The 27,500-nt window shown below is 38.2% G+C and overlaps 1 protein-coding gene across 2 annotated transcripts in view; it reads left to right on the forward strand.

Moving 5' to 3' along the window:
• The window catches only part of LOC106881243 (mitogen-activated protein kinase kinase kinase 1), a 251,732-nt gene that overhangs the window by 92,639 nt on the left and 131,593 nt on the right, over positions 1-27,500 (forward strand). Inside the window, exon 1 of one of the 2 annotated variants that reach the window (XM_089356789.1) lies at positions 11,736-12,238. The exons of the other annotated variant lie outside the window; for it this stretch is intronic. Coding sequence (XP_089212915.1) covers positions 11,982-12,238 — 257 coding nt within the window. The 5' untranslated portion in view covers positions 11,736-11,981. Of the gene's footprint in view, positions 1-11,735; positions 12,239-27,500 lie in introns of those variants that run through there. 2 annotated transcript variants of the gene reach the window in all.

Below are 27,500 nucleotides of genomic sequence, written 5' to 3' on the forward strand. Positions count from 1 at the left end.
GCTCTGCTCCACCTACAGTGTGTTGGCACTCCGTCGCTTACGACGTCGAGGGTTCCAGTTGATCCGATCAACGGAACAGCCTGCTCGTGAAATTAACGTGCAAGTGGCTGAGCACTCCACAGACACGTGTACCCTTAACGTAGTTCTCGGGGATATTCAGCGTGACACAGAGTATGACAAGGCTGGCCCTTTGAATTACAGGCACAACAGAAACAGGAAGTAAGAGTGAGAGAAAGTTGTAGTGAAAGAGTGCAGCAGAGTTCTCCACCATCCTCTGCCGAAGCCTGGTGGAGCTTTAGGCGTTTTCGCTCAATAAACACTCACAATGCCCGGTCTGGGAATCGAAACCGTGATCTTATGACCGCAAGTCCGCTGCCCTAACCACTGGGCCATTGCGCCTCCACGCTTCACCTACAATGTGGAACTTATCCATAATGCGAACATATCACCGGCAATCTTCTCAGACTGCGACATGATAGAACTGACGACATAAGGTCCATAACTATTTAATTATGTATTCCACAACCAAACCCTCTCCAGTCCGAAATTCTACAAGGCTGACTGGAAGTCGATTGAAAATGAGATTCTCCAGCAAAATTGGCTTAAAAGTCTCTCTGTGCAAGACAATTGATATGAAACTTAATGAATTCGTGTCAATAATGCGAGCCATATGCATTAAATTTGTCGCAGGGAAGTGTTCCACTACATACAAAAGCATCGTTCCCCCAGAAAAGAGAGCCCTTATGAGATGGAAAATAAAGTTCTCCAGTCGCTTAAATAATCAACTTAATGACAGCAAGTAATCATCCCTCAAAGAGACACTTTAAAAGATCAAAAATAAACTTTTCATTTCTATGAAAAAGAAAAGATAAGAAGAGAAACCAGGGTGGTGGAAAATACAAAAGTATGAATCCAAAAGCCTTCTTACAAGTTTGTGAAAGCATTTGCCACTATGCACTACAAGAAAGGGCCACTTTTTGAAGAAGATGGCCCATTAACTACGGACCTCAGGATGATAAATGAAATGAATTGGGGAAGAGTATTCAGATGAGTATTCCTATTCCCATCTGAATACACCCCACACACCCAATCCCCTCCCTCTAACACAGCTCTCCAAATTCAATCATTCCATCTTCAAACTTCTTTCCTTAACATGTCAAATGTAAGATCTTTTCCATGAAGACGGCGGCTCGTCTCATCCTATGATGGAATCAATCAACAAACATTATTATGGACTACCGAGCCCCCAGAAACAGCTGTTAGATTTGTAATACTTCTCCTCCACCCCTTTTCTATATCATTTGTTTTCTGTATAAGTTGGAACTTTTTATATGTATGTATATGACCTCTACTTCACTGCTATACCCTTCTGTCCCTTCCTCCTTGTTCCACTTCCTCCCTCCACCATCCTCTCTATCTATTTATCTATCTGTCTTCCTCTATCTTCCTATCTATCCCTCTGTCCTGGCCTCTACTTCACTGCTATACCCTTCTGTCCCTTCCTCCTTGTTCCACTTCCTCCCTCCACCATCCTCTCTGCTCTCGTGTGACCTGTGGTCAACTTTCTTTTCACTCCAGCCGCTGTGAAGGCAAGACGAACTACTAGCGTTCTACCTCAGATTTGCGTTTGGCCGTACGGCTTTTGAATGTTGTTTTCACTGTCCATTTTTTCCTGTCTTGGTTTGTGTTTGCCACCTTGGAATCCTCTGTGTAGTGGGTTGATCCACTACTCAGGAAGAGACTATTCTAGAGTACGTTCTGTCTTATCTTCGAAACGTCTAGATGGAATAGAGACAGCTGATGAAGGGATATTCCAAGTGGCTTTCCGTTTTCCTATGTGTTCGTTCCGTTGTCTGTAGTTTATTGTTCTAACGTCTTGTACCCTGATATGCATATATATATACATGTAGATGTAAGTATGTACATATATGTGTGTATACATGTGTATATATTCTTTGTATTATTATTATAATATATATATATATATATATATATATATATATATATATACATTTTTTGTATTTCATGTATTTAATATACTTTATATATTGATCTGTCTAACTTGCTCTTCCCTACATTTACTTATATATATATATATATATATATATATATATATATATATATATGACGAACAATGAAAATAAATACTCTACACTGCAAAGTACTTTATTTGTGGATTTTCGCCACTACATCAGGTTTCATACATTACAATTTCCAAGTGTTCCACTTACGGAATGACGGTAACCCAGCTCCATTTTGCGTTTGCCGTATGTATGTATGTATGTATGTATGTATGTATGTAGGTTAGTTACAGGATTCATTTGAATCTCTCTATCTATCTGTTCTGTCTGTCACTCTGTCTATAGACATACGCATATATGCATACATACCCAATCCAATATAAACCGTAGATCCAACTATAGCGTATGTATAAAAGAAAGGCACAAATCGGGTTTAGAATTCACAACAGCTGTTTCGGCAGCATTTTATCGATGAATTCATAAATAACATCATGGCAAAAACATGCCATCATTAAGAAGCAATTTTCGCCATGGTAGTGGTGAACTAGTCATCTATTTCTACCTTACTTGTTTATGTATTTAATATCAATATTTACTCGATGATGGTGGAGTTTTGCCATTATGTAATCTAAGAATTCATCAATAAAATGCTGCTGAAACAGCTGTTGTGAACTTTAAACCCCGTTTGTGTTCTTTTATATAGTAATTTGTGTGTCTGGATGTGTACATATATTTGTATGTATTTACGTGTATTATGAGTATGCTTTCATATCTGCTGAGATGGATATATCTATAATACACTGTTGAACGGACAGCACGTACCTGTCACCAAATTTTATGGTATTCTAACTAACCTTAACATAAAACGAAACCAACAGCATAGGAAGAAACAATAAACTGTTAGAAAATGACCATATGTATTTCTTAGACGATCTAAATAACACTCTTTCTTCTTTCTGTCTCACCCGACTCTATCTTACGATAGTTTTTTTTTTATCTCTGATGTTGTCTATATAGCATCCTACCGGTTGGAGATAAGTATAGTCACAAGCCACCTCCATGATGGTGACTACTGTCACCTTTTCACCCCAACAATTTTACGTTTAATAATTATAATTACATCTGACTGGCAATTTGACAGTAAGGGTTGATTATGTAATTTGCATTATGTAACCACTTATTCTGGTCAACAAGTATTTTTCATCAAGCGTATGTCAAGGTGTACTTAGTGTAGTTTTTAATGCTGATTTCAAATATACAATTAGTTTATTGACATCAAGTACAGTTTTCAAGATGAGAAAGTTTTTGGGTTTTAGCTCATGTATTATATAGAAATTCCAATTAATGACGTGTATGCATGTATTTCATTTACATCATGGAAACTTACCTTTAAAATAAACTACATTATTCATTGCTGCACAGTTCAGATGCAATATTCCATCATCTTAAATTAACCAATCAAATTTTGTCTGATGAAATAGGTATTTCAACATCTAAAATTGTTCAGTCATAATTGGTCTAATGAAATATTTCATCATCTCAGATTCAATATAAGTATAACTGTTTGTACCTATTTCCTTACTTGTATCTATTTCCTTACTTGTCAAGACAGCGTAGAAATCGTCCTGATGTGTCTTGTTATGTCTGTGGACAATTTACTGCGAAAGATAAAAAACGTACAATAACACCAGAGATCAAGAAGATTTATAAGCTATACTTTGACTGTCCTTTTGGAGACCAGGACAAGTTATGGACACTACATTTTATCTCTTCAGCTTGCTCAAATGGCTTACGTGACTGGTTCAATAAGAAGTCGTCCATGCCTTTTGTCATTCCAATGATATGGAGGAAGCCGAAAGACCATTTTAATGATAGTCATTTTTGCAAAGTAAATGTCACTGAATTGTCTATGAAGAATAAACACAAAATTGTGTATCCCAATTTGGATTCTGCAATGAGACCTGTGCATCAGAATAGAAGTCTGCCAATTCCAGTTCCATCAGATGATGGTATCAAAACATCAGATGATGATGCTGACTGTCACGATAGTGCTGCTGAGGAAGATTACGCGACTGATGACGACAGCTTTGAACCTCAGAAATTTTCCTAAGCTGAAGTGAATGACCTTGTCAGAGACCTACCCCTCTCAAAAGATAAAGCAAAACTGTTGGCTTCAAGACTGAAGGAGAAGTATCTGCTAGAGCATGGTGTTCGTATAACTTATTTTCGGCAGAGAAATGTGGTTCTACAATCGTGTTTTTTCTGATCTGCTTTGCTTTTGCAGCAACATCGATGGACTTTTTGAATGTTTATCACAAAATCATGATCCTGCAGAGTGGCGTTTGTTTATTAAACGAAATTTAAAAGCTGTACTTCTCTATAATGATAATTTGAAGCCCTCCATTCCTATTGCACACTCCGTTCATCTTCATGATCGTATGAGAATATGGAACTTTTGTTTCATGCCATTGCTATGAAAGATACTCATGGAAAATATGTGGAGATTTAAAAGTCATTGGAATGTTAATGGGAATGCAGTCAGGTTTCAAAAAATACTGTTGTTTCTTGTGTCTATGGGATAATCGGGCAACTGACAGACATTATTCGGACTCAAACTGGTAGACAAGAACATCATACCAGCCAGGATTGCCTAGCGTCAAGAATACACCTCTTGTAGATCCATGTAATGTTCTATTCCCTCCTTTGCACATAAAGCTTGGGCTGATGAAACAGTTTGTAAAGACACTAGGGAAGAGAAATGCCAGAGGGTTTGAGTATATTGTAGAAAGGTTTCCCAAAATCACAAAGACGACGTTGAAAGAAGTTATCTTTGTCGGACCCCGAATTAGAGAAGTACTCATAGATGTCAGCTTCAGGATAATACTGGATGAACTGGAACTGCCTGCCTGGAATGCCTTCAGTTGGATCTGTAAGAATTTATTGGGCAACAAGAAGGCAATGGACTACAAAAATAGCTTCAAGAATCTTATGAAATGTTACTCAGCAATGGGTTGTCGCATGTCACTGAAGATTCACTTCTTGGACTCCCATCTGGATTTCTTCGCAGATAACCTTGGAGCAGTATCTGATGAACGATTTCACCAGGACATTAGTGCTATGGAGAAACGGTACCAAGGCTTCTGGAACGACAGTATGCTGGCTGACTACTGCTGGACACTTTACCGTAACAGCCAGATCAGGAACACTGCAGGAAATCCAAATCACAATGTTTCTAACTCTGATGCTCTAGCTTTCTCTGTTTTGTCTGACCTATTTTTTGTGTATTCACTCCTTGTAGAATGATAATGATGATTTTTAACTCAATAAACTCATTTACTTTCTAAAAATAATATGTCCTTATGTATTATGCTAATGATTTCATATATACAAATATGCAAATATTTGCATGTATCTACTGAAACACTGATACGTGTTGCGTACAAATGGAGTGAAATTTTGAATTCAGCATGAAAAATTAATCTAAAAAGGTTGCTTTGCATTCATAATGAGTATAATACATTTAATTTTGTTGACCAGTGTCATCACCTCATGTTAATAAAAGGTACTTAAGAGGGTGTAATTAAATATCTAATAAACACTTCCTCTAGTTTCATTTTATTTTCTACATCGACTCTGTGAAACACGTTAACCCAGATTTTATAGCAAACGATAAAATTACGGAACTCGAACGGAGCACACGTTGAGTTCTAAATACTGACCATTTGTCAAGCAGTTTAAGTCTCAAATTACAGTCAACGAATGTATTAAGATACATAATAACGACAATAACAACGACGACGACAACAACAACAGAAACAACAACAATAATAATAATAATAATAATAATAACACTCATGTTTATGGTAAAGATGAATCCTAAGTCAGCTCCCTCGTTGATACGGTGTACCAGTGCTGATATCAGAATGGAGTTCGGACTGAAAAAGTGTGGGGTGTTAGTCTTGAAGAGAGGCAACGTCAAATGTGTGGACGAGCTAACGATACCGTCGGGGGAGGTTATGAAGCAAATAGAAGAGACGGTCTATAAGTATTTGGGGTTATTGGAAATGGATAAATTGATGGAGAAAGAAATGACAGAAAAATTTAAGGTGGAGTACTTGCGCAGTCTAAGACTGATCCTTAAGTCGAAATTAAACGGACGGAATAAGATTGAAGCTATCAACACTTGGGCGGTTTCACTCCTTAGATATGGAGCAGGGGTAATCGCATGGCCAGTAGACGAACTAAACAAATTAGACAGAAAGACAAGGAAGTTGCTGACTAGATATGGGGTACTCCACCCAAAAAGTGATACAGAGTGTATATACCAAGAAAAAGAGGGGAAGAGGACTGATTGGATGCGAACACAGCATTAAGGCAGAAAAAACAACATAGCATGGTAGGTAAAAAAAATGCCACAGAACCACTATTATTAGAAGTAAGAAGGTCAGACTTGTGTAGGATGGAAAATTGCTAAGATAAGCACTTGAGAAAGAATGGAACTGAAAATAGGTGTATAAAGAAAGAATGCATGGACAATTTCATAAGGATGTCGGAGATAAGACAGACAGAGAAAAAGCTGGCTGTGGATGACTAAAAGTGATTTAAAACCGGAAACGGAGGCTCTAATCTGTGCTGCCCAAAAGCAAGCATTAAGAACCAATTAGATTAAATACAGAATAGACAACACATCAGAAAGTGATAAGTGCAGAATTTGTGGACAAAATGGTGAAACTGAATGGCATATTACCAGTCAATGTACGCCACTTGCCCAGAAAGAATATGAGGCGTGATGACAATGTAGCAAGGATTGTCTGTTGGACACTTTCCAACAAGTATGGACTTGACAGAGAAAAAGAGTGATACAAACATAAACCCGAAGGTGTAATCGAAAATGACAATGCAAATATCCTGTGGGATTTTATGGTTCAGTGCGACCACGAGATAGAGAATAGGAAGCCAGACATAGTCTTAATTGAGAGAAATCAAACTAGGCTGGATCATAGATATAACATGCCCAGCTGACAACAAGGTATGCAATAAAGAAGACAGAGAAGTCGATAGATATGACAGGTTAATCAGTTGTGGTCGATGAAAAAGGTAGTAGTAGTACCAATAATTGTCGGAGTCCTGGGAACAGTGAGTAAAAATCTTGAGAAGTACATGGAACAAATAGGGGCTGCAATAATGGTGGAGCACTTGCAGAGAACAGCACCGCTTGGAACCGCTCGAATACTCCGGAAGGTGCTCGAAAAATAAGAGGTGTTACCTTAGTTCACTGGTAGTGAACAGCTGACACCGTAGTACATCTCCAGCGTTAGAAGCTGGAGATATACTACTACTACTACTATATTAATGATGATGATAATAATAATAATAATTCAGTCTTTTATTAGCCACAAGGGGTCGCATAAAACAATAGTGATATGAGCACAAACTGCAGAGAGTTGCGGAGTCGGAGACTATCAAAATACTCTGGGATTTCCCAATCCAAACTAATTAGGTGCAAGAGCATAACAGACCGGACCTAGTAGTGGTGCACCACATATGCTATATAGTTGATGTTGCATACCCCTTTAACTCACCAATAGTCAAGAAGGAAGGCGGAAAGATAGATATGAGGTCTGATCAAGAAGTATCCGGACTGTTGCTGTAGTAAGCAGAGGAGTGTATGAGCCGCACACCAGTGTACCAGTGGTTCAGGCTTTTCCAAGAAGGCCGAAAAATGTCGATATTGACGAACGTTCTGGGAGACTCGCAACCAGCTGAACCGAGAAAAACACCGCAGATGTGCGTGCAGCTGTGAGAGAAAATCATTGAATCATCATCCGTGAATTATCAGAGGATGTGCAGATGAGTTATGGTTCAGTTCAGCCCATTATAACTAAAGATTTGGGTGTGAGACGCGTGTCTGCCAAGTTTGTGCCAAAACTGCTTTAAGCTGACTAAAATGACACTCGGCCTTTAGTTGTAAAAGATCTTGATTGTGTCGAGAACGATGAAAACTTTTTGAAAACTTTGCGTAGTCCTCTGAACAGGTATCGCCAAGCTTTTGGCAAAATTGGATGCATTTTAAGTTAGTGCTGAATTTGTTGTAGCTGTGTGAATGAATTTGTTCAGTGACCTGGTCTACTGATCTATCAGGGTTTGTGATAGATATAGACGAACAAGCTGAAGATCTTGAAAATATTTTTGTCTTTACATTTACAATCCAACAATTCTTGAGCATAAATTCTGTCCGAAACCACACTGCCCTTAAATATAAAGAATAACACACAGTCCATCAGTTTACGACACCATCCCCCTACATAAAGAAATGCTTATGTATGCATGAAGATTAGCAAGTGTCCCTCAGATACAAAAAAATTATCAGTAGTAAAATCTCTCCTAAGACGAGTTGATATAGTTTCATCCATTAAATAAGCTTTAAGGAAATCTTTCACGAAAAACAAACATTAGTTAATAATAGACACTATAAAAGATTAGTAGATCAGGCTATTAGGACAATACAAGAACAAATCCGCTCATATTGCCACCAAACTTATTATTATAAACTTATTTACTACACAAGCCAAAAACATTCTGGTAACAAAATGGATGAATGCGTCGATCAGTAAAGGTCATTAAATAGAACATAACATGTACCACAATGATACACAGATGGCATTTATAATTTAATGCCGTTTCGATTGCGTGCACCGAATTTATTTTAGCCCGATAAGCTTTCCGCAATATCCGTGAATGTATTATTCACTGTTCGTTAATATATCAGAGGTAACAGATTTCATTTAGGTATGTTGTTACAGATTATATGTCAAGAAGGGCGAAACGTGAGTTGCTATTGGGACGACGGTTGTCTCACTCCAATATGTGCTGTTATTGACACAACATGTCCATGTAGGGAATTTCTCTCAGAAAATGACCACAACATCGTGCCTGTCAATGGGGTATAATGAGAAGACGTGTGACTTAGTGGCTAGGGTATACGGCTCACGGTCATAACACCTTGAGTTTGATTCCAGGCGATGCGTCGTATCCTTAAGTAAGACATTTTATTTCTCGTTGTTTCAGTTCACTCAGCTGGTAAAAATCAGTTGCACTTTTGATTTAAAGGTACAGCCATGTCACACTTTGTGTCACGCTGAATTTCCCTGAAAATCACGTGAAGGGTATGCGTGTCTGTGGAATACTCAGCCACTTGTACGCTAATATCACGAACAGGCTGTTCGGTTGATTGTATCAACTGGAACCCTCGTTGTCGTAACCGACGTAGTGCCAGTGTGTATGTGTGTGTACGTAAGTAAAAGAAAAATATACATAGGCGCAGGAGTGGCTGTGTGGTATGTAGCTTGCTTACCAACCACATGGTTCCAGGTTCAGTCCCACTGCGTGGCACCTTGGGCAAGTGTCTTCTACTATAGCCTCGGACCGACCAAAGCCTTGTGAGTGGATTTGGTAGACGGAAACTGAAAGAAGCCCGTCGTATATATGTATATACGTGTGTGTGTGTGTGTGTATGTTTGTGTGTCTGTGTTTGTCCCCTAGCATTGCTTGACAACCTTTGCTGGTGTGTTTATGTCCCCGTAACTTAGCGGTTCGGCAAAAGAGACCGATAGAATAAGTACTAGGCTTACAAAGAATAAGTCCCGGGGTCGATTTGCTCGACTAAAAGGCGGTGCTCCAGCATGGCCGCAGTCAAACGACTGAAACAAGTAAAAGAGTAAAAGAGAATACATACATACGTACGTACGTACGTATGTATGCATGTATATTTTTCTTCGACTTTTATCTAGGTTCTTAAGAGTTCAAGTCGGTCGCTAACAAAGCGATAAGAATTTTTAAGTTGAAAGAGTTCCCGGTGTTAGTAAACATGTGGTTGAGTTGGCGTGTTGGTTTAACTGTCGAAAGTTAAAATCGTCCATCTGAGATTCTTATGTGAATAGATGCACACACTTCTGTGGAGGATATAGCTGATTTATCAAACCTATTGCTTGACTGATGCTTATTTTATTGACCTTTCTTCTAAAGCAAAATAACCTCGGCAGGATTTGAACTCAGAATGTAAAATAATAAAGCAATTTAATCCCTCGCTGAACTGATGATATCTGAATACGTGTGGCCACAAAGTCACACATATTTGGAGGTGGGTTTCGCAAGTTCTTTGCCTTCTCTTATAATTTCATTCACATCTAAGATGCGTTATAATAGTAATAAATCGACCGCCGTACCTAACTGGTACTTTATTTTATCGAACCCGCAAGGGTGAATGGCTAAGTTGACTCCCATCGAGATTTAAATGAGGAAATTCCGCAAAGGTTGACTTGGCGTTTAAGTTGTAGCTGTGGTAGAGATTCATTATTTTCCGTGAAAAAGGCGACGAGCAGGTAGAATTGTTAGTAGGCCGGGCGAAATGCTTAGCGGTATTTCGTCCGTCTTTATGTTCTGAGCTCAAATTCCGCCGAAGTCGACTTTGCCTTTCTTTCTTTTGAGATCGATGAAATAAGTACCAGTTACGCACCAAAATTTCAGGCCTTGTGCCTATTGTAGAAAGGATTATTTTCCGTAAAAGAATCACAGAAGGGATACAATATTTTTTAACATTGGCTCAAAGTTACATTTCAGAAACGAAGAGTTCCATTTCATTTTGTCAACCCAGTTTACTACAAGCACTTGTTTTATTATCAAATTCTAAATGATGACTCAAGCGGGAATTGAACCCAAAAGTTAAACAGTTGTAAATAGCAGTTGTAATAATGGTGTCAGGAGCAGTAGCAGGGGAAATAGCTGTCGTAGAAGTAGTAAAAACAGGAGGTGCAATAACAACAGCGAAAGTAGTCGTAGGAGCAGCTTGTGAAGCAGTAGTAGGAACGGTAGCACTGACATCAGCATCATTATTAGCAGCAGCAGATACAGTAGTGTCAGTAGTAGAAGTAGGAGGAGAAAGAGTGCAGCAGTGGCAGCAGTAGTAAAAGTAGTAGCAGTTAGCATGCAGTAGTAGTTGTAGTGGCGGTAGCAGTACAAGTAGTAGCAGTGAGCATGCAGTAGTAGTTGTAGTGGCGGCAGCAGTAGAAGTAGTAGCAGTTAGCATGCAGTAGTAGTTGTAGTGGCGGCAGCAGTAGAAGTAGTAGCAGTTAGCATGCAGTAGTAGTTGTAGTGGCGGTAGCAGTAGAAGTAGTAGCAGTTAGCATGCAGTAGTAGTTGTAGTGGCGGTAGCAGTAGAAGTAGTAGTAGTTAGCATGCAGTAGTAGTTGTAGTGGCGGCAGCAGTAGAAGTAGTAGCAGTGAGCATGCAGTAGTAGTTGTAGTGGCGGTAGCAGTAGAAGTAGCCTCGAAAAAAAATGAGCACTTGGAAGAAGGTAAAGAAGAATGAAAGAGTAAGAGTGGAGGACAGTAGCAGTAGTTGCTGTAGGTAGAAGTAGGAGGCAGCAAAGTAAAGAGAAATAGGATTAAAAAACAGATAGAGTAGGAGTAGTGGTTATAACAGCAGTGCTGTGTATAAGCAGTGGTGGAGGCGGAGGCAGCAGCAGTAGTAGTTGTAGCTGAATGAGTGCGAGAAAGTGGAAGGGGGTGCGAAGAGGTAATATGTGCAGGAGATGGAGGAGCAACAGAGGTGAGGTCGGGTGGATGGGTAGGCAGGGCCATCGCGGAAATGGTGGAGGGGAAGCTGGATGAGCAGCAGTTAGAATAGTGGTAGTAGTATCTGCAGCAGCAGCAGCAGCAGTAGAAGTGGTATCAGTGAAAAGCAGTAGTAGCAGTTCAGTGTTTTCGTCGGGTGGTGTTGGTAGGGCAGCCCCAGGTCGAGAGACGAAGCAACTGCCGGCGGTTGTTTTCGTCGGCTGGCGGCGAAACAACAAACACAAAATATCATATATATATATGTATATATATACATATATGTATATATAAATATTATATATTTGTAATAAAGGAGAACAAAACAAAAACAAAATAACAAAACAAAACTATGCTGAGCCAGGACGACGGGCGAAAGATGCGAGATAATCGGCATTTGCTGATCCACACGGATTACCAGGGACCTCACAATTGGCGACAGTACCTCAGACACGTTCGATCTCTGTCACCGACCGTCGCTGCGGCTTCGTCCGCGGCCGACCATGGCGACACCCAGACGCGATCTACTGTTGATAATACAACCACAACCACCAACACCACCACTACCACCATCACCAAGAATAACAATAACAAGATCAATACAGACAGGTTGGCCAAAGATTTGTTCTGTTCTGTTGTTCTTGTCTCCATGTGTCCGTCCATCTCTGCTTGTGTATGCATGTATGTATATATATATATATATATATATATATATATATATATATATATATAATCTGTATGTATGTGTGTGTAGTGTGTATGTATGTATGTATATATAGTCTTTGTATATATATATATATATATATGTATATATAAATCTGTATATATATATATATATATATATATATATATATATATATATATATATATATACACAAACAGATTTATATATATATATATATATATATATATATGTATATATATATATTTATATGTGTGAGTGTGTGGGTGTATATTTATGTACGTTTATATAGACTTATGTGTATCTGTATTTTTGTGTCTCTTTGTGATAAGTTTCCTTTTCCTCTTCAGAAAGTCGATCGAAGGGTTTAAGATGTTTTGTTATGGATTTATTATTATTATTATTATTATTATTATTATTATTATTATTATTGAGAGAAGGATGATCATGTGTAAAAAAAAAAAGACGGAGAGGTAGTTGACTAAATTGGTTGATTATGTTTGGTCGCCCTCAGGCGATCATCTTTCAAACAATCCCTTCCACATCCAGAGAGACCGATAAAAAAAGAAAGCAAAGAAAAGTAAAGAAGAGGAAAAAAAACCAACAGTAAATACCCAACAAATATGTGGGTTCGATTCTGTTCCTTCACTATTGAACCAGTATTTGGTAATCACTAGCACCGACCGCTTTTAAATATTTGGAGGAGATTAGTTATATTCGTCTTCCACGACCTGAGTTCAATTCTCACAGTGGACAACTTCGTTTTATATCGATCTGGCGAGCAGATCTATAATAATAAAGTCGATGATTACCAGTCAAAGACTGGCGGAAGGTTTTCTCGATCCGTCGGAACCTTTTCCACAACATTTTATGACCTTTGTAAATTACTTTTGTTTCGCTTCTACAGTATTAACTTCCTTGTTTATTGTTTTATATTGCTTTTTCTTCCTTCACGCTTCGAATTACTTAGCGGGTATTTAACACAAAACCTTTATATATCAACTCTATTTTCTTGATGTGTTATTTTCGTTTTGTTTGTATGATTAAAATACAAGAAAGCCTTTGAATATTTCTCCCTCTACACGTTCGTCATTTGCTTTGTGTTAAAATACATCAAACCATTTGATTATCTTTTATATTGACTCCTTTTATGAATCAATAATAATTTTTTTCTTCTGAATCTGTAGCTGAAACACTAGAAACATTGATATTCCACGTCTGACATATCTTTTTGTGTTGTCTTACTTATCTAGTTTACACAGTTAAAATATAACTTCATTTACTTTGATTGCCATTTTCTCTTCTTTTTATTTACTCATTCGTTTCCGTGATTAAAATACTGTTATCAAAGTTTTTTTATTTTTCAGATATGTTGTGGTAGTTAGTGAGGTTTATCTAACCTTTCTTAATATATCAATCCATCTTCCTAATCATTTCCCCATTTTTATTTATGTCTCTGTGTCTTTATCTCTTTAGCGATCTATCTAATTTCTGTCTGTATTTTGTCTATAGATCTATCCGTATTTCTCTACCGATCTATCTATCTATCTATCTATCTATCTACCTATCTATTTATCTATCTATCTACCTATCTACCTATCTATTTATCTATCTATCTACCTATCTGCCTATCTATTTATCTATCTATCTACCTATCTACCTATCTATTTATCTATCTATCCGTATTTCTCTACCGACCGATCTATCTATCTATCTATCTATCTATCTATCTATCTATCGGTCTAGCTGTCTATCTGCCTTTCTCTCTCTAACTTTATACCAATACTAAAATATAAACTTTATATCAAAGTTAGCTTTAAAAGTAAAGTTTATAAGTTTATATTGATCATTTGCTATCTAGTGTTATTGGCGGTGTTGATGTTATTTAGCTCTAATCAGTTTCATCGAGCTGACTTATGACTAGAGGCTTTCCAGCAACGACCATTCCAAATAGTTTTCAACAATGGTGTATCTAAGACTACATTATGCAATATGTCCTTCCTTTTTTTCTTTAAAAACGGCCGAGTGTGATTTGAGAGAACTTTGGTATTCATTTCTAGTAGGTCGAACGACTCGTGTTGATGTTCTTAGGACTTCATGTTATGAAAATATTTGTGCTCTCTCTCTCTCTCTCTCTCTCTCTTTCTATCACTTTCCCTTTCTTTATCAGACCGTCTATCTATCTATATGTTTGTCTATCTATCTATCTATCTATTTGTCTGTCTGTCTATCTGTCTGTCTGTCTGTCTGTTATTGCTGTTTTACTGTATTTCTTTCTCCCCCCTCTGTGTATATATATATATATATATATATATATATATATATATATATATATATATGTATATATGTGTGTGTGTTTGTGTCTATCTGTCTTTTATCTCCAGCCATACTCACACACCTACACACACACACACACACATATACACACATCACTATTTTTATCTTTATATTCCACCTACTAAAACGGACCACCACTGTAATAAACCTCACCCTCTTTAATACAAAGTCAACAGACGGGAAAATTTGTTTTTTTCTCTCTTACTGATTTCGTTGCTTAAACAAAACGGACAAAATAAGACGACGACGACACAATAATGATAATGGATAGTTTCTCTCTTTTTTAAGCCATGCTTCTACGGCTTGTCTTAAATAAATACTATAGATAGGATCATCTTCCTTGCTCAACAATACCCAATAATAAGCTTATACAGAATTGAATTGCAACTTTTATGAAGCTGTTTTGAATCCGGCGGAGACGGACTATATGTAATCTGAACCTCCCCCCGCCTTATTATTATTTTTTTTTTACGGAATCCCACGTTTTAGGCAATGAAGATTCCGATTCTGAAAAAATTTTTTCAAAAATCTCAATTTCACAATTTCGATCCCCCCCCCCCGGTTTTTATATAGATCCACAGGGTAAACCTAACCCTAAGTCAAACCCTAACCGTAACCCTAACCCTGACCCTAACCCTAACCCTAAACCTAACCCTAACACTAGTTTTGTGAGATTTGGTTGTTATTTCTAGCATGTAAATAGCCTGCTTGGTGGTGGTGGTGGGGGAATTGAAATTTTTCAAACAATTTTTTTTCAGAATCATAATCTCCGTATTTTTTTACGCATTTCTAAAAAAAAAAATTTCCGGTAAATATTTGTAAATGAGGAAATGGGGGGTGGGGGATCGAAATTTTGAATTTGAGATTTAAAAAATTTTTTTTTTCAGAATCGGAATCTCCATAGCCTAAAACGTGGGATTCCGCAAAAAAAAAAAAATAATAAGGGGGGGAAGGTTCAGATTACATATAGTCCGTCTCCGCCTTGAATCCATCCATCCTTATATATATATATATATGTGTGTGTGTATTCTTTTGTTCTTTTACTTGTTTCCGTAATTAGACATGTGGCCATACTGGGGGCACCGCCTTGAAAGGTTTTACTCGAACGAATCGACCGCAAGACTTTTTTTTTTTTTTTTGAAAGCCTGGTACTTTTCTGTCGTTCTCTTCTGTCAAGGTGCTCTAAGTTGCCGGGACGTAAATACACAAACACCGGTTGTCAAGCGGTGGTAGGGGGACAAACCCAAACACAAAGACTCAGACGCTGCGCGCGCGCGCACACACACACACATACACACATCCGACGGGCTTCTTTCATTTACCGTCTACCATACCCACTTACAAGGCTTTGATTGATTCAAGGCTATAGTAGAAGACACTTGCCCAAGGTACTTACGCCGTGGAAATGAACCCTGAACCATGTGGTTGGGAAACAAACTTCCTATAATTATATATATATATATATATACACACATATATATATATATATATATATAATGTCCTTACACTTTTTTTCCTCTCCACTTTCTTTCGTTCTGTCTCCGTTTTTTTTTTTTTTTCCTTTTACTCTTTCTATCTAAGGGTGTAGACTCGAAATGTCAAAGACTTTTCTGTTCTTCCCGACCATCAAACTAATACTCCTGCTTGTTCCCTCACCCGTCTTCGACTTTTATCTTCTGTAAATTTGAACTATATATATATATATATATATATATATATATATATATATATATATATATATATATATATATATATATATATATGATTAATAAATTCAAAAAGGGATAACAATCTTTTACAAGAATTTTATCAGGAAGCTAGTGTGTAAAAAAATTCATAAGGGAAATTTCTATTCCCAAAAATATAATTATTCCTTTATATTTATATAAGGGGCATTACTACAGAATAATACCACACACTGGACTTCCCAAAAATAAACACATTTAGTACCGAATGCGAGGAAAACAACCAACAGAAGACCAACTTTCTTTTAAATAACTCAGTTATTTAAAGTTATTTAAAAGAAAGTTGGTCTTCTTCTGTTGGTTGTTTTCCTCGCATTCGGTACTAAATGTGTTTATTTTGGGAAATCCAGTGTGTGGCATTATTCTGTAGTAATGCCCCTTATATATATATATATATATATATATATATATATATATATATATATATATATATATATATATATATATATGCGTGCATAGATAAATAATAGAAAATGGATTGAACAGTATTCTTTATTAAGAACACAATTGTTTCAAATCATTTTTTTTACACTGGTGAGATGAAATGTGATATTGTTAACATGTGTAAGATACACTTTTTCATGTGATAGTTTTAAATAAGCCCTTCAGTAGATCCTACAGTAATTTCACTCAGTTTGAGAATGCCTGCCCAAAGGGAGTGTGTTATTTTTTGGAGTTCACAGACCAAATTGAAGCCATAGATATAGTCATAGACACGAAATACAATTACAACCAAAATACAAAACACTGAAAAAAAGAGACAGACATGCTTTGTATAGTATGCTACAAAGTTTTTGAATTTTATTTAACTCTACGTGTATACAGATAGTGTTGACTGGACCAGAAATGAATATTTTTATTTTGGTCAAATCAGTCTCTTACTACAAACGTTAGCGCGCCGGGCGAAATGCTTAGCGGTATTTCGTCTGCCGTTATGTTCTGAGTTCAAATTCCGCCGAGGTCGACTTTGCCTTTCATCCTTTCGGGGTTGATAAATTAAGTGCCAGTTACGCACTGGGGTCGATGTAATCGACTTAATCCCTTTGTCTGTCCTTGTTTGTCCCCTCTATGTTTGGCCCCTTGTGGGCGATAAAGAAATAAATATTATTATTATTAGTCTCCACTATGGTATTGAGTACACTTTCTTCTGACAGCTAACACTAACCATACATACTGCCGTCGTCGTCGTCATCATCATCATCATCATCATCATGTCTGTTTTCTGTGTGGGCGTGGGTTGGATGGAACTGGCAAGCCGGAGGGCTGCATCAGGCTCCATTTGTCTGTTTTGGGCATGGTTGCCACGGCTGTATGCCCTTCTTAACATCAACCTAGTGGTTGATAGGTTGATGTTAAGAAGGTGTGGGAGTGTGATGTAAGAAGTGAAGTAATTGTACCGTGGGTAGAAGAAAGGGGTGAGTGGGGGCAGGGTGAGTGAAGGAAGGTGAGTTAGGAAACAGTTAAGGGGTATCACAAGTGAGCGGTAGCAAATGGAAGCTTAACAAGGATATTTTAGGCAATAAGCCCAAATGATGATAATGATGATGACACTGGGGTGAATGTAATCGTTCCCCCCCCCCCCCCCCCCCCCCCCCCCCCCCGAAAATTTCAGGAGAACCAGGAACGTTCAATTTTCCATGATTGCATAGGTTGAATGGAATTTTATTGAAGCAGGATTTCCTTGGTCTGATGTCCTTCCTGTTGCCAAGTAACCTAACTGTTTGTTCCCTGTGACCAGACATGTTTTCATGCAAGATTGCAAACAATGGACTCCACCTATATGATGTTCATACTCGTTTATAACTAACATGACATGTCAAGACAAGAAGACATAAATGTACACACAAACACACACATGCATGTGCATAAACACTCTCACACACACATACACAAACACACATACACACACACACACACACTGGTTTTCTTTCACTTTCTATACACCAAATCTACTCACTAAGCTTTGTTTGGCCCAGGGTTACAATAGAAGATACCTGCCCAAGGTGCCATGCAGTGGGACTGAACCTGGTATCTAGTGGGTGTGATGTAAGCTTCTTAATCACCCAATAAAAAAATGATAAATAGTGAATAGAGTAAGAAGTAGGAAAAAATGGTGAACTGGTGCAGAGGTGGCTGTGTGGTAAGAAGTTTGCTTTCCAATCATATGGTTTTGGGTTCAGTCCTACTGTATGATACCTTGGTCAAGTGTCTCCTACAATAGCCTTGGTCCAACTAAAACTTTGTGAGTGGATTTGGTAGATGGAAGCACAGGGGTGGCTGTGTGGTAATTTTTTTACTTCCCAATCACATGGTTCTGTGTTTGGTCCCACTGCATGGTACCTTGGGTGAGTGTCTTCTACTATGACCTCAGGATGACCAGAGCCTTGTGAGTGGATTTGGTAGATGGAAACTGAAAGAAGCCTATCATATATCGATATCTATCTGTGTGTGTGTGTGACTTTATGTCTGTGTTTGTACCTCCACCACTGCTTGATGACTAGTGTTGGTGTGTTTAACATCACTGTAATTTAGCAGTTCGGCAAAAGAGACCAATGGAGTAAGTGCCAGACTTAAAAAAAAGAACTGAAGTCTATTTCATTAAAAATTCTTCAAGGCTGTGCCCCAGCATGACCACAGACTAATGATTGAAACAAGTAAAGGGTAAACATAAAGAGGTTTAGGTATGTATCCTACCCTTCCATCACTGCCTTCATTTTAACACTCATTATGCCATTCTAGCATAGGTAATGTTGGTCTTCTCTAGCACTGTCTGTTTTTAATCCTTTTGATCATTAGTCATCTTCTTCATTCGTCACAGCATCTTGGGATTAGTTTTTACCACTCCATTCTGTGTTCTTCAAATTCGCCCTGTTGTATCATCATCATCATCATCATCGTTTAACGTCCACCTTCCATGCTAGCATGGGTTGGACGATTTGACTGAGGACTGGTGAACCAGATGGCTACACCAGGCTCCAATCTGATCTGGCAGAGTTTCTACAGCTGGATGCCCTTCCTAATGCCAACCACTCCAAAAAAGTGTAGTTCTAGCTGGAAAATGAGAGCCTCTTTAAAATGTTTTCAAATTTTGGAACAAGACCAGTAGTTTTGGGGGCAGGGGTAAGTTGATTACATCAACACCAGTACTCGACAGGTTTCTATTTTATTGACCCCGAAAGGGCGAAAGTCAAAGTTGACCTTGGCAGATTTTGTACTCAGAATGTAAAGACAAATGAAATACCACTAAGCATTTTTGCCTGGCATATTAACGATTCTGCCAGCTCACCGCCTAAGGGCCTCTTAATAATCCTTTTTGCTATAGGCCTGAAATTTTGGGAGTGGGGTTAAGTTGATTACATTGACCCCAGTATCCCACTGCTACTTGTTTTATCAACCCTGAAAGAATGAAAGTCAAAGTCAACCTTGGCGGGAATTTGAACCCAGAACGTAAGGATGGATAGAATGCCACTAAGCATTTTGCTTGGTGAGTTAACGGTTCTTATTTCTTTATTGCCCACAAAGGGCTAAACATAGAGGGAACAAACAAGGACAGACGAACGGATTAAGTCGATTACATCGACCCCAGTGCATAAATGGTACTTAATTTATCGACCCCGAAAGGATGATAGGCAAAGTCGACCTCGGCGGAATTTGAACTCAGAACGTAACGGCAGACGAAATACCACTAAGCATTTCGCCCGGCGTGTTAATGATTCTTCCAGCTCACAGCCTCAGGGCCTCTTAATAATGAGAATTGATACATGTAGGAATATGCAAATTTTTATATGCAAAACAGCAATTTACAATGGTGAGTGGAGGAGCTCTTCCAGCAAGAATATATTCTTGCTTTGAATACTCCTTTGTTCTCATTTTTTTGCATAATTTTTGACTTCCAGTGCTGTAGTAGTAAAGCGTGCTCAATCCAAAACATTGGTGGTTCAAATGCATACAACACAACCACTATCAGTATTTTCATTCAAAAACAAGCAGTAGTTTTTCGTGGCTTCCTGCCCCTTTTTTTGTTTTGTTATACTCAGGTCTCTGACCTTCCTGATGCTCCCTCTTCCACTAGTTGTTGCCCTTCCCTTTGAATGCCCTGTTCTTCTTTGTACAGATGTCATCTTCCATAAGTTTCGTGAAGAGAAACCAATGCCATCTTCTCTTTTGCATAAACATCAAATTTATCTTATGTCTTTTGTTCTTTTCACAGTTCATTTGTGTTATGCTGTTCGTGTATGCTAATATTAATTTAAAATTTGCAAAGGCCAGCGATTTTGGGGGAAGGGACGAGTCAGTTACATCAATCCCAATGTTCAACTGGTGCTTATTTTATCAACCCTGAAAGGATGGAAGGCAAAGTTGACCCTGGTGACATTTGAACTCAGAACATAAAGACGGACAAAATGTCACATGTACCCTAATATTGCACAGCCAGTGAATGAGTGTGTGTATGTATGTGTGTGTGTGTGTGTGTGCTTATCTTTGTGTACCTTCACGTAACATTGCTTGAGTAGTAATGAGTTTTTCTGTCTTACATAATATGTTCCATAGCTCTGTGATTCAATATGCAAACATCAATGGAATCAAGTACCTTACTTGAAAACAAACAAAGGTTGGTATCGGAAAGAGCATCCATCAGCAAAATGCTTTCTCAAACATTCTCATCCAAACTATGCCAACATGGAAATAGTGGACATAGAATGATGATGATGATAACGACAGTGGTAACGAAAGCAGTGGCAATGACGATGATGATGATACCTATACATATTACATGTAGGAGCTGTGTCGCTACCAGATGTCACCTTGGAAATCAAAGAGGTAATAGGTGTACTGCAGAACATACAAGCAGGACTGGCATGGATATGGAACAAATGATTATTCAATCAGAATAATAAAGGCAGGAGAGAAATTGATATATTGAAGAAGCATGGGTATGGTTGTAGGGTTAAGAAGTTTGCTTCTCAACCATAATGTCCAAGATTTAATCTCATTGCATGGCACACGGGGCAAGTGTCTTCTAGTGTAGCCCCAGGCCCACTAAAACCTTGTGAGTGGATTTGGTTGATAGCCTGTTGTATGTATAAGTTTGTGTGTGTGTGTGTGTGTGTGTGTGTGTGTGTGCTTATCTTTGTGTACTTTCACATAACATTGCTTGAGCAGTAATGAGCTTTTCTGTCTTACATAATATGTTCCACAGATCCGTGATTCAATATGCAAACATCAATGGATGTTTGTGTATGTGTGTGTGTGTGTGTGTGTGTGTGTGTATGTGTGTGTGTGTATGTGTGTGTGTGTGTGTGTGTGTGTGTTTGTCTTCACTTTGCATGACAGCTGTAAACAAGAGTCATCAACATAAAAGTGGTATCCTTTGTTTCCAATCTTCCATGAAAATATGTCTGGTCATGGGGAAATAATACCATGTTTGGAAACAGGTAAAGGTTGCTGACAGGAAAAGCATTTGGTTGCAGAAAATCCACCTCACTAAATTCTGTCTCATCTATGAAAGCATGGAAAAGTGAACATAAAAAACAATGATGATGATGATGATGATGAAGTGAAGAAGTGTTTGACTAAAGAAGTAGGGTCACAAAACCAGTGTGTATGGGTAGCATAGAGAGTTGAAGAAAGGAAACTATCATAGGCGCAGGAGTGGCTGTGTGGTAAGTAGTTTGCTTACCAACCACATGGTTCCGGGTTCATTCCCACTGCGTGGCACCTTGGGCAAGTGTCTTCTACTATAGCCTCGGGCCGACCAAAGCCTTGTGAGTGGATTTGGTAGACGGAAACTGAAAGAAGCCCGTTGTATATATGTATATATATATATATATATATGTATGTATGTGTGTGTATATGTTTGTGTCTGTATTTGTCCCCCCAACATCGCTTGACAACCGATGCTGGTGTGTTTACGTCCCCCGTAACTTAGCGGTTCGGCAAAAGAGATCGATAGAATAAGTACTAGGCTTCCAAAGAATAGTACTGGGGTCGATTTGCGCTCGACTAAAAGGCGGTGCTCCAGCATGGCCGCAGTCAAATGACTGAAACAAGTAAAAGAGTATAGAACAAGTTTTTAAAAACAGAACTATGCAAGTTGTGATGTGCTTCCATTATTATTCAATATTTGATGGTAGGAAAGAGGTGAACTGGTTGGATCATTAGCATGCTGGGAGAAAACGCTTAGTGGCATTTCGTCTGTCTTTTACATTTCTGAGTTCAAATTCTGCCTAGGTCAACTTTGCCTTTCATCCTTTTGGGATCGATAAAATAAGTACCAGTCGATGTAATCAAGTTAGCCCCTTCCCTGAAATTTCTGGAATTGTGCAGAGGTTTATGCATCATTGGAGCATGTGATGTTAGAGGTGGTGGTAGTGGGGGTGGGGGTGTAGCAGTAGTGGATGTAATAGTGATGGGTGATTGTAATGATGTTTGTGATGGCGGTGGTAGTGGTAATGATGTGGTGATTGTGATGATGATGATGATGATGATGATGATGATGATGATTATGGTGATGTTGATAGTGATGGTTGTGATGGAAGCATGATATTAGACAGATCATTCCTTAGATACAACTGCAGAGTTTCTCCACCCCTTTATCAACTGTCTAGTCTAGTCGTTTCTTTGAACTAACAGACTGCAAAATACAGTTCTATATTTAAGAGATGAGGAATTATGTATATTACTTACATTTGACGGATATTTGTCCTCATCTTGTTAGTTGTTAACACAACATTTCGGCTGATATACCCTCCAGCCTTCATCAGGTGTCTTGGGGAAATTTCGAACCTGGTTTCTCGTTCCTAAGGTATTTTTGGGTGGTTGTGGTGGTGAAGGTGATGGTGGTGGTGGCGATGGCCCCTCCCCCAAAATTTCTGGCCTTGTGCCAAAATTTAAAAGCGATATTACTGATGTGAACACTTGACTAGTATTTTATTTTCTCACCTTTGAAAAGTTGGAAAGCAAAGTTGACCTCAACCAAATGTGAACTCAGAAACATAAAAAGCCAAATTAAAGGTGTACTAACAATGCATTGAGTTTGTCATGGACTATGCTTCCCCCCATCTCTCCTTGCATGGCTCCCAATCTTTCCACAAACAAGCCACAATAATTTAGAGAGGAAACAAAGGAACAGCACATTTCACACCATCATAGGTTATTCATAAACCACGCTTTAAGTACAGCAGCATAATGAAACTACTCACCTGTAAACTATCACCTGGTCATGGGTGGACCATAGTTCATTATTGCAACAAACTCCAGTGTTTTCTGTCTCCATCGCCACTACATATTCAACCACATCCTAACACCAAAACTCCTTTACAAAACCATACAACACAAACACTGCTGCTGCTACCCCTACTACTACTACTACTGCTACTACTGCTGCTACTACTACTACTACTACTACTACTACTACTACTACTACTACTACTACAACTACTACTACTACTACTACTACAGCAACTACTACAACTACTACTACTACTACTGTACTACTACTACCCCTACTACTACTACTACTGCTGCTGCTACTACTACTACTACTACTACTACTACTACTACTACTATAAAGCCAGCGAGGAAGTCTTTTACTTTCTATCTTTTATTTGTTTCAGTCGTTAGACTGCGGCCATGCTGGAGCACTGCTTTGAAGAATTTTTAGTCAAATGAATTGACCCCAGTATTTTTTTTTTTTTTTTTCTTTTGAGCCCGGTACTTATTCTGTTGGTCTCTTTTGCCAAACCACTAAGTTATGCGGATGTAAACACAGCAACAACAGTTGTCAAGTGGTAGTGTGGGAGACAACACCGATACAAAGACATACACCTCCCCCATATATATATATATATATATATATATATATATATATATATATATATATATATATATATATACGACAGGCTTCTTTCAGTTTTTGTCCACCAAATCCACTTACAGGGATTTGGTCAACCCAAGGCTATAGTAGAAGACACTTGCCCAAGGTACCACACAGTGGGACTGAACTCACTGTGTGGCACCCACTACACTCTTGGAGTGGTTGGCATTAGGAAGGGCATCCAGCTGTAGAAACACTGCCAGAACAGATTGGAGCCTGGTGCAGCCAGTCCTCAGTCAAACCGTCCAACCCATGCCAGCATGGAAAGCAGACGTTAAACGATGATGATGATGATGATGATATATATATGTTTATATATATATAAGGAAATGAGATAACAAAGGAATAAGCGATTATCTTATGAAATTCATTAGCTTGCAGCTGTTTCTGCCATAAGATGCAGTGGACTCATTGTTGAGTGCCTGTGTAACACCTTACAGCTTCATCAGAGCCTTGAATATGATGGCTTTAAGGTGAAACTATAAGATGTTACTCAAGCACTTGACTATGAGCCCACTGAATCTTATAACAGAAACAGGTGTAAGCTAATGACATTCAAAAGATAATCATTTATTCCTTTGCCATCTCATTTTCTTATATGCGGCTCTGTGTGTGTGTGTGTGTGTGTGTGGTAAGGAGTGGCTGTGTGGTAAGTAGCTTGCTTACCAACCACATGGTTCCGGGTTCAGTCCCACTGCGTGGCACCTTGGGCAAGTGTCTTCTACTATAGCCTCGGGCCGACCAAAGCCTTGTGAGTGGATTTGGTAGACGGAAACTGAAAGAAGCCCGTCGTATATATGTGTATATATATATATATATATATATATATATATATATGAGTGTGTGTATGTTTGTGTGTCTGTGTTTGTCCCCCTAGCATTGCTTGACAACCGATGCTGGTGTGTTTATGTCCCCGTAACTTAGCGGTTCGGCAAAAAGTGACCGCTAGAATAAGTACTAGGCTTACAAAGAATAAGACCCGGGGTCGATTTGCTCGACTGAAGGCGGTGCTCCAGCATGGCCGCAGTCAAACGACTGAAACATGTAAAAGAGTAAAGAGTAAAGAGTATATAGTGATCATGCTTGGATTACTCTTGACCCCTTTGCATTCAGATTACTCCTGTTAAATGTAATGCTTTATTTATTTACATCATTTTGAATTAATCATGTATTATCGCATACTTTTGAAATTTCAATGATGTGTGCATTTATCTTTAGAATGATATTGCTGTGTCGGTGTAAAAGGCTGAACCTCACCAGCTTGATCATTAAACAAGTAGAATAGTTTGACTGGATGTGGCCAGTTCAAATACTAAATGGCTGAATCATACTGACTTGGAGTTAAACAACAAGACAATACAAGTGCAGAAATAAAGAGGACAGTTGATAAAGTGCATGTTCAGGTTGTCACTCTATACAGCAGATGGTAAAAGTCACCTTGAGGTGTAAAGTTTCTATTTGGTAAATCAGCTCAAATTTTAAGAAAATTTTACATGGTCTGAGTTTGTAAAATCCAAGTTGGTTTTTTTTATCTTAGAAATTTTATTTTTGATTTAATTTAGTTTGAAAGGATTAGTAGTTGTTATTGATTAATTATTTAATTAATTAATTAATCAAAGTCCTCATCTAGATTAGAGAAACCAATGGGAAGTACAATATATCTAGAGCAATAATATTGTGTATCACACACACACACACACAGACACACAAACACATGTCATATGTCTAAGCAACAGTGATGGGGGCTACACACCACCACCACCACCACCACCACCACCACCACCACCACCAGCAACAATACGTACACTGTACAAACCCGAACTGGTATATATAAAAGGCCAGAAAGCATACAGCATTTCTGTTTATACCCGGCTCTGTCTAACTGTCTGCTATGCCATGCCATCTTTGAACTAACACATACACAACCTAGATCAACCACTAAAGACATACCTCATTACTATTAATCTGCTATTCCTTCCTTGTATTATGTTACTCTTCAAGGCCATTACTTTATTTTCACCCCCTCAGTAATGATTCATTCAAGTAAAGGAGTGGCATTCCTCCCACTTTTTTGCTTTTATTATCATTATTATCATCATCATCATCATCATAATCATCATCATCATTATTTTCATTATCATTTTCATCATCATCATCATTAAGCTGGCAGAATCATTAGCACGCCGGGCGAAATGCTTAGCGGTATTTCGTCTGCCGTTACGTTCTGAGTTCAAATTCCGCCGAGGTCGACTTTGCCTTTCATCCTTTCGGGGTCGATTAAATAAGTACCAGTTACGCACTGGGGTCGATGTAATCGACTTAATCCGTTTGTCTGTCCTTGTTTGTCCCCTCTATGTTTAGCCCCTTGTGGGCAATAAAGAAATAATAATAATTATTATTATTATTATTATTTTCATTATCATCATCATCATCGTCATTATTATCATTAAGGCTGTGAGCTGGCAGAGTTGTTAGCATGCTGGGAAAAAATGCTAAGCAGCATTTTATCTGTCTTTACATTTTGAGTTCAAATTCTGCTGAGGTCGACTTTGCCTTTCATCCTTACAGAGTTGATAAAATAAGTACAAGTTGAACGCTGGGATTGATGTAATTGATTTACCTGTTCCCCTACAATTGCTGGCCTTGTGCCAAAATTTTAAACCATTATTATTATTATTATTATTATTATTATTATTATTATTATTATTATTAAAGCAGCAAGCTGGCAGAATCGTTAGTAAGCGGGGCAAAGTGCTTAGCAGTATTTTGTCTGTCTTCGTGTTCTGAGCTCAAATTCTACCAGGGTCAATAAAATAAGTACCATTTGTGTACTGGGGTCATTGTAATCGATTTATCCTCTCCCCACAAATTTCAGGCCTTGTGCCTATAGTAGAAAGGATTATTATTATTATTATTATTATTATTATCATTATTATTATTATTGTTTTTTTTTTCCTTTCTTCAAATTTTCTTCCATTTCTCGCCGAGTGTTTTCCGTACACCTAGGGCAGAGAAACTCATTGTATGCATTCCCAGTTTACACACGCAAATTCACAGGTAAAATATGTATTTAAAAAATGAATAAATAAATAAATTCATGAATGGATGTTGTTTTCACAACGATAATGCTCTTCTCAGTACATGAGTCGTTCCAATTAACATGATTTTTTGCACTTCCTGTAGGGATGGTAAGCCTGGTATCATTTTCAAATAGGTTTCAGTACCTTTTTT

This window comes from Octopus bimaculoides, chromosome 8, assembly GCF_046866305.1.
Source record: "Octopus bimaculoides isolate indiv1 chromosome 8, ASM4686630v1, whole genome shotgun sequence".
Taxonomy (NCBI): domain Eukaryota; kingdom Metazoa; phylum Mollusca; class Cephalopoda; order Octopoda; family Octopodidae; genus Octopus; species Octopus bimaculoides.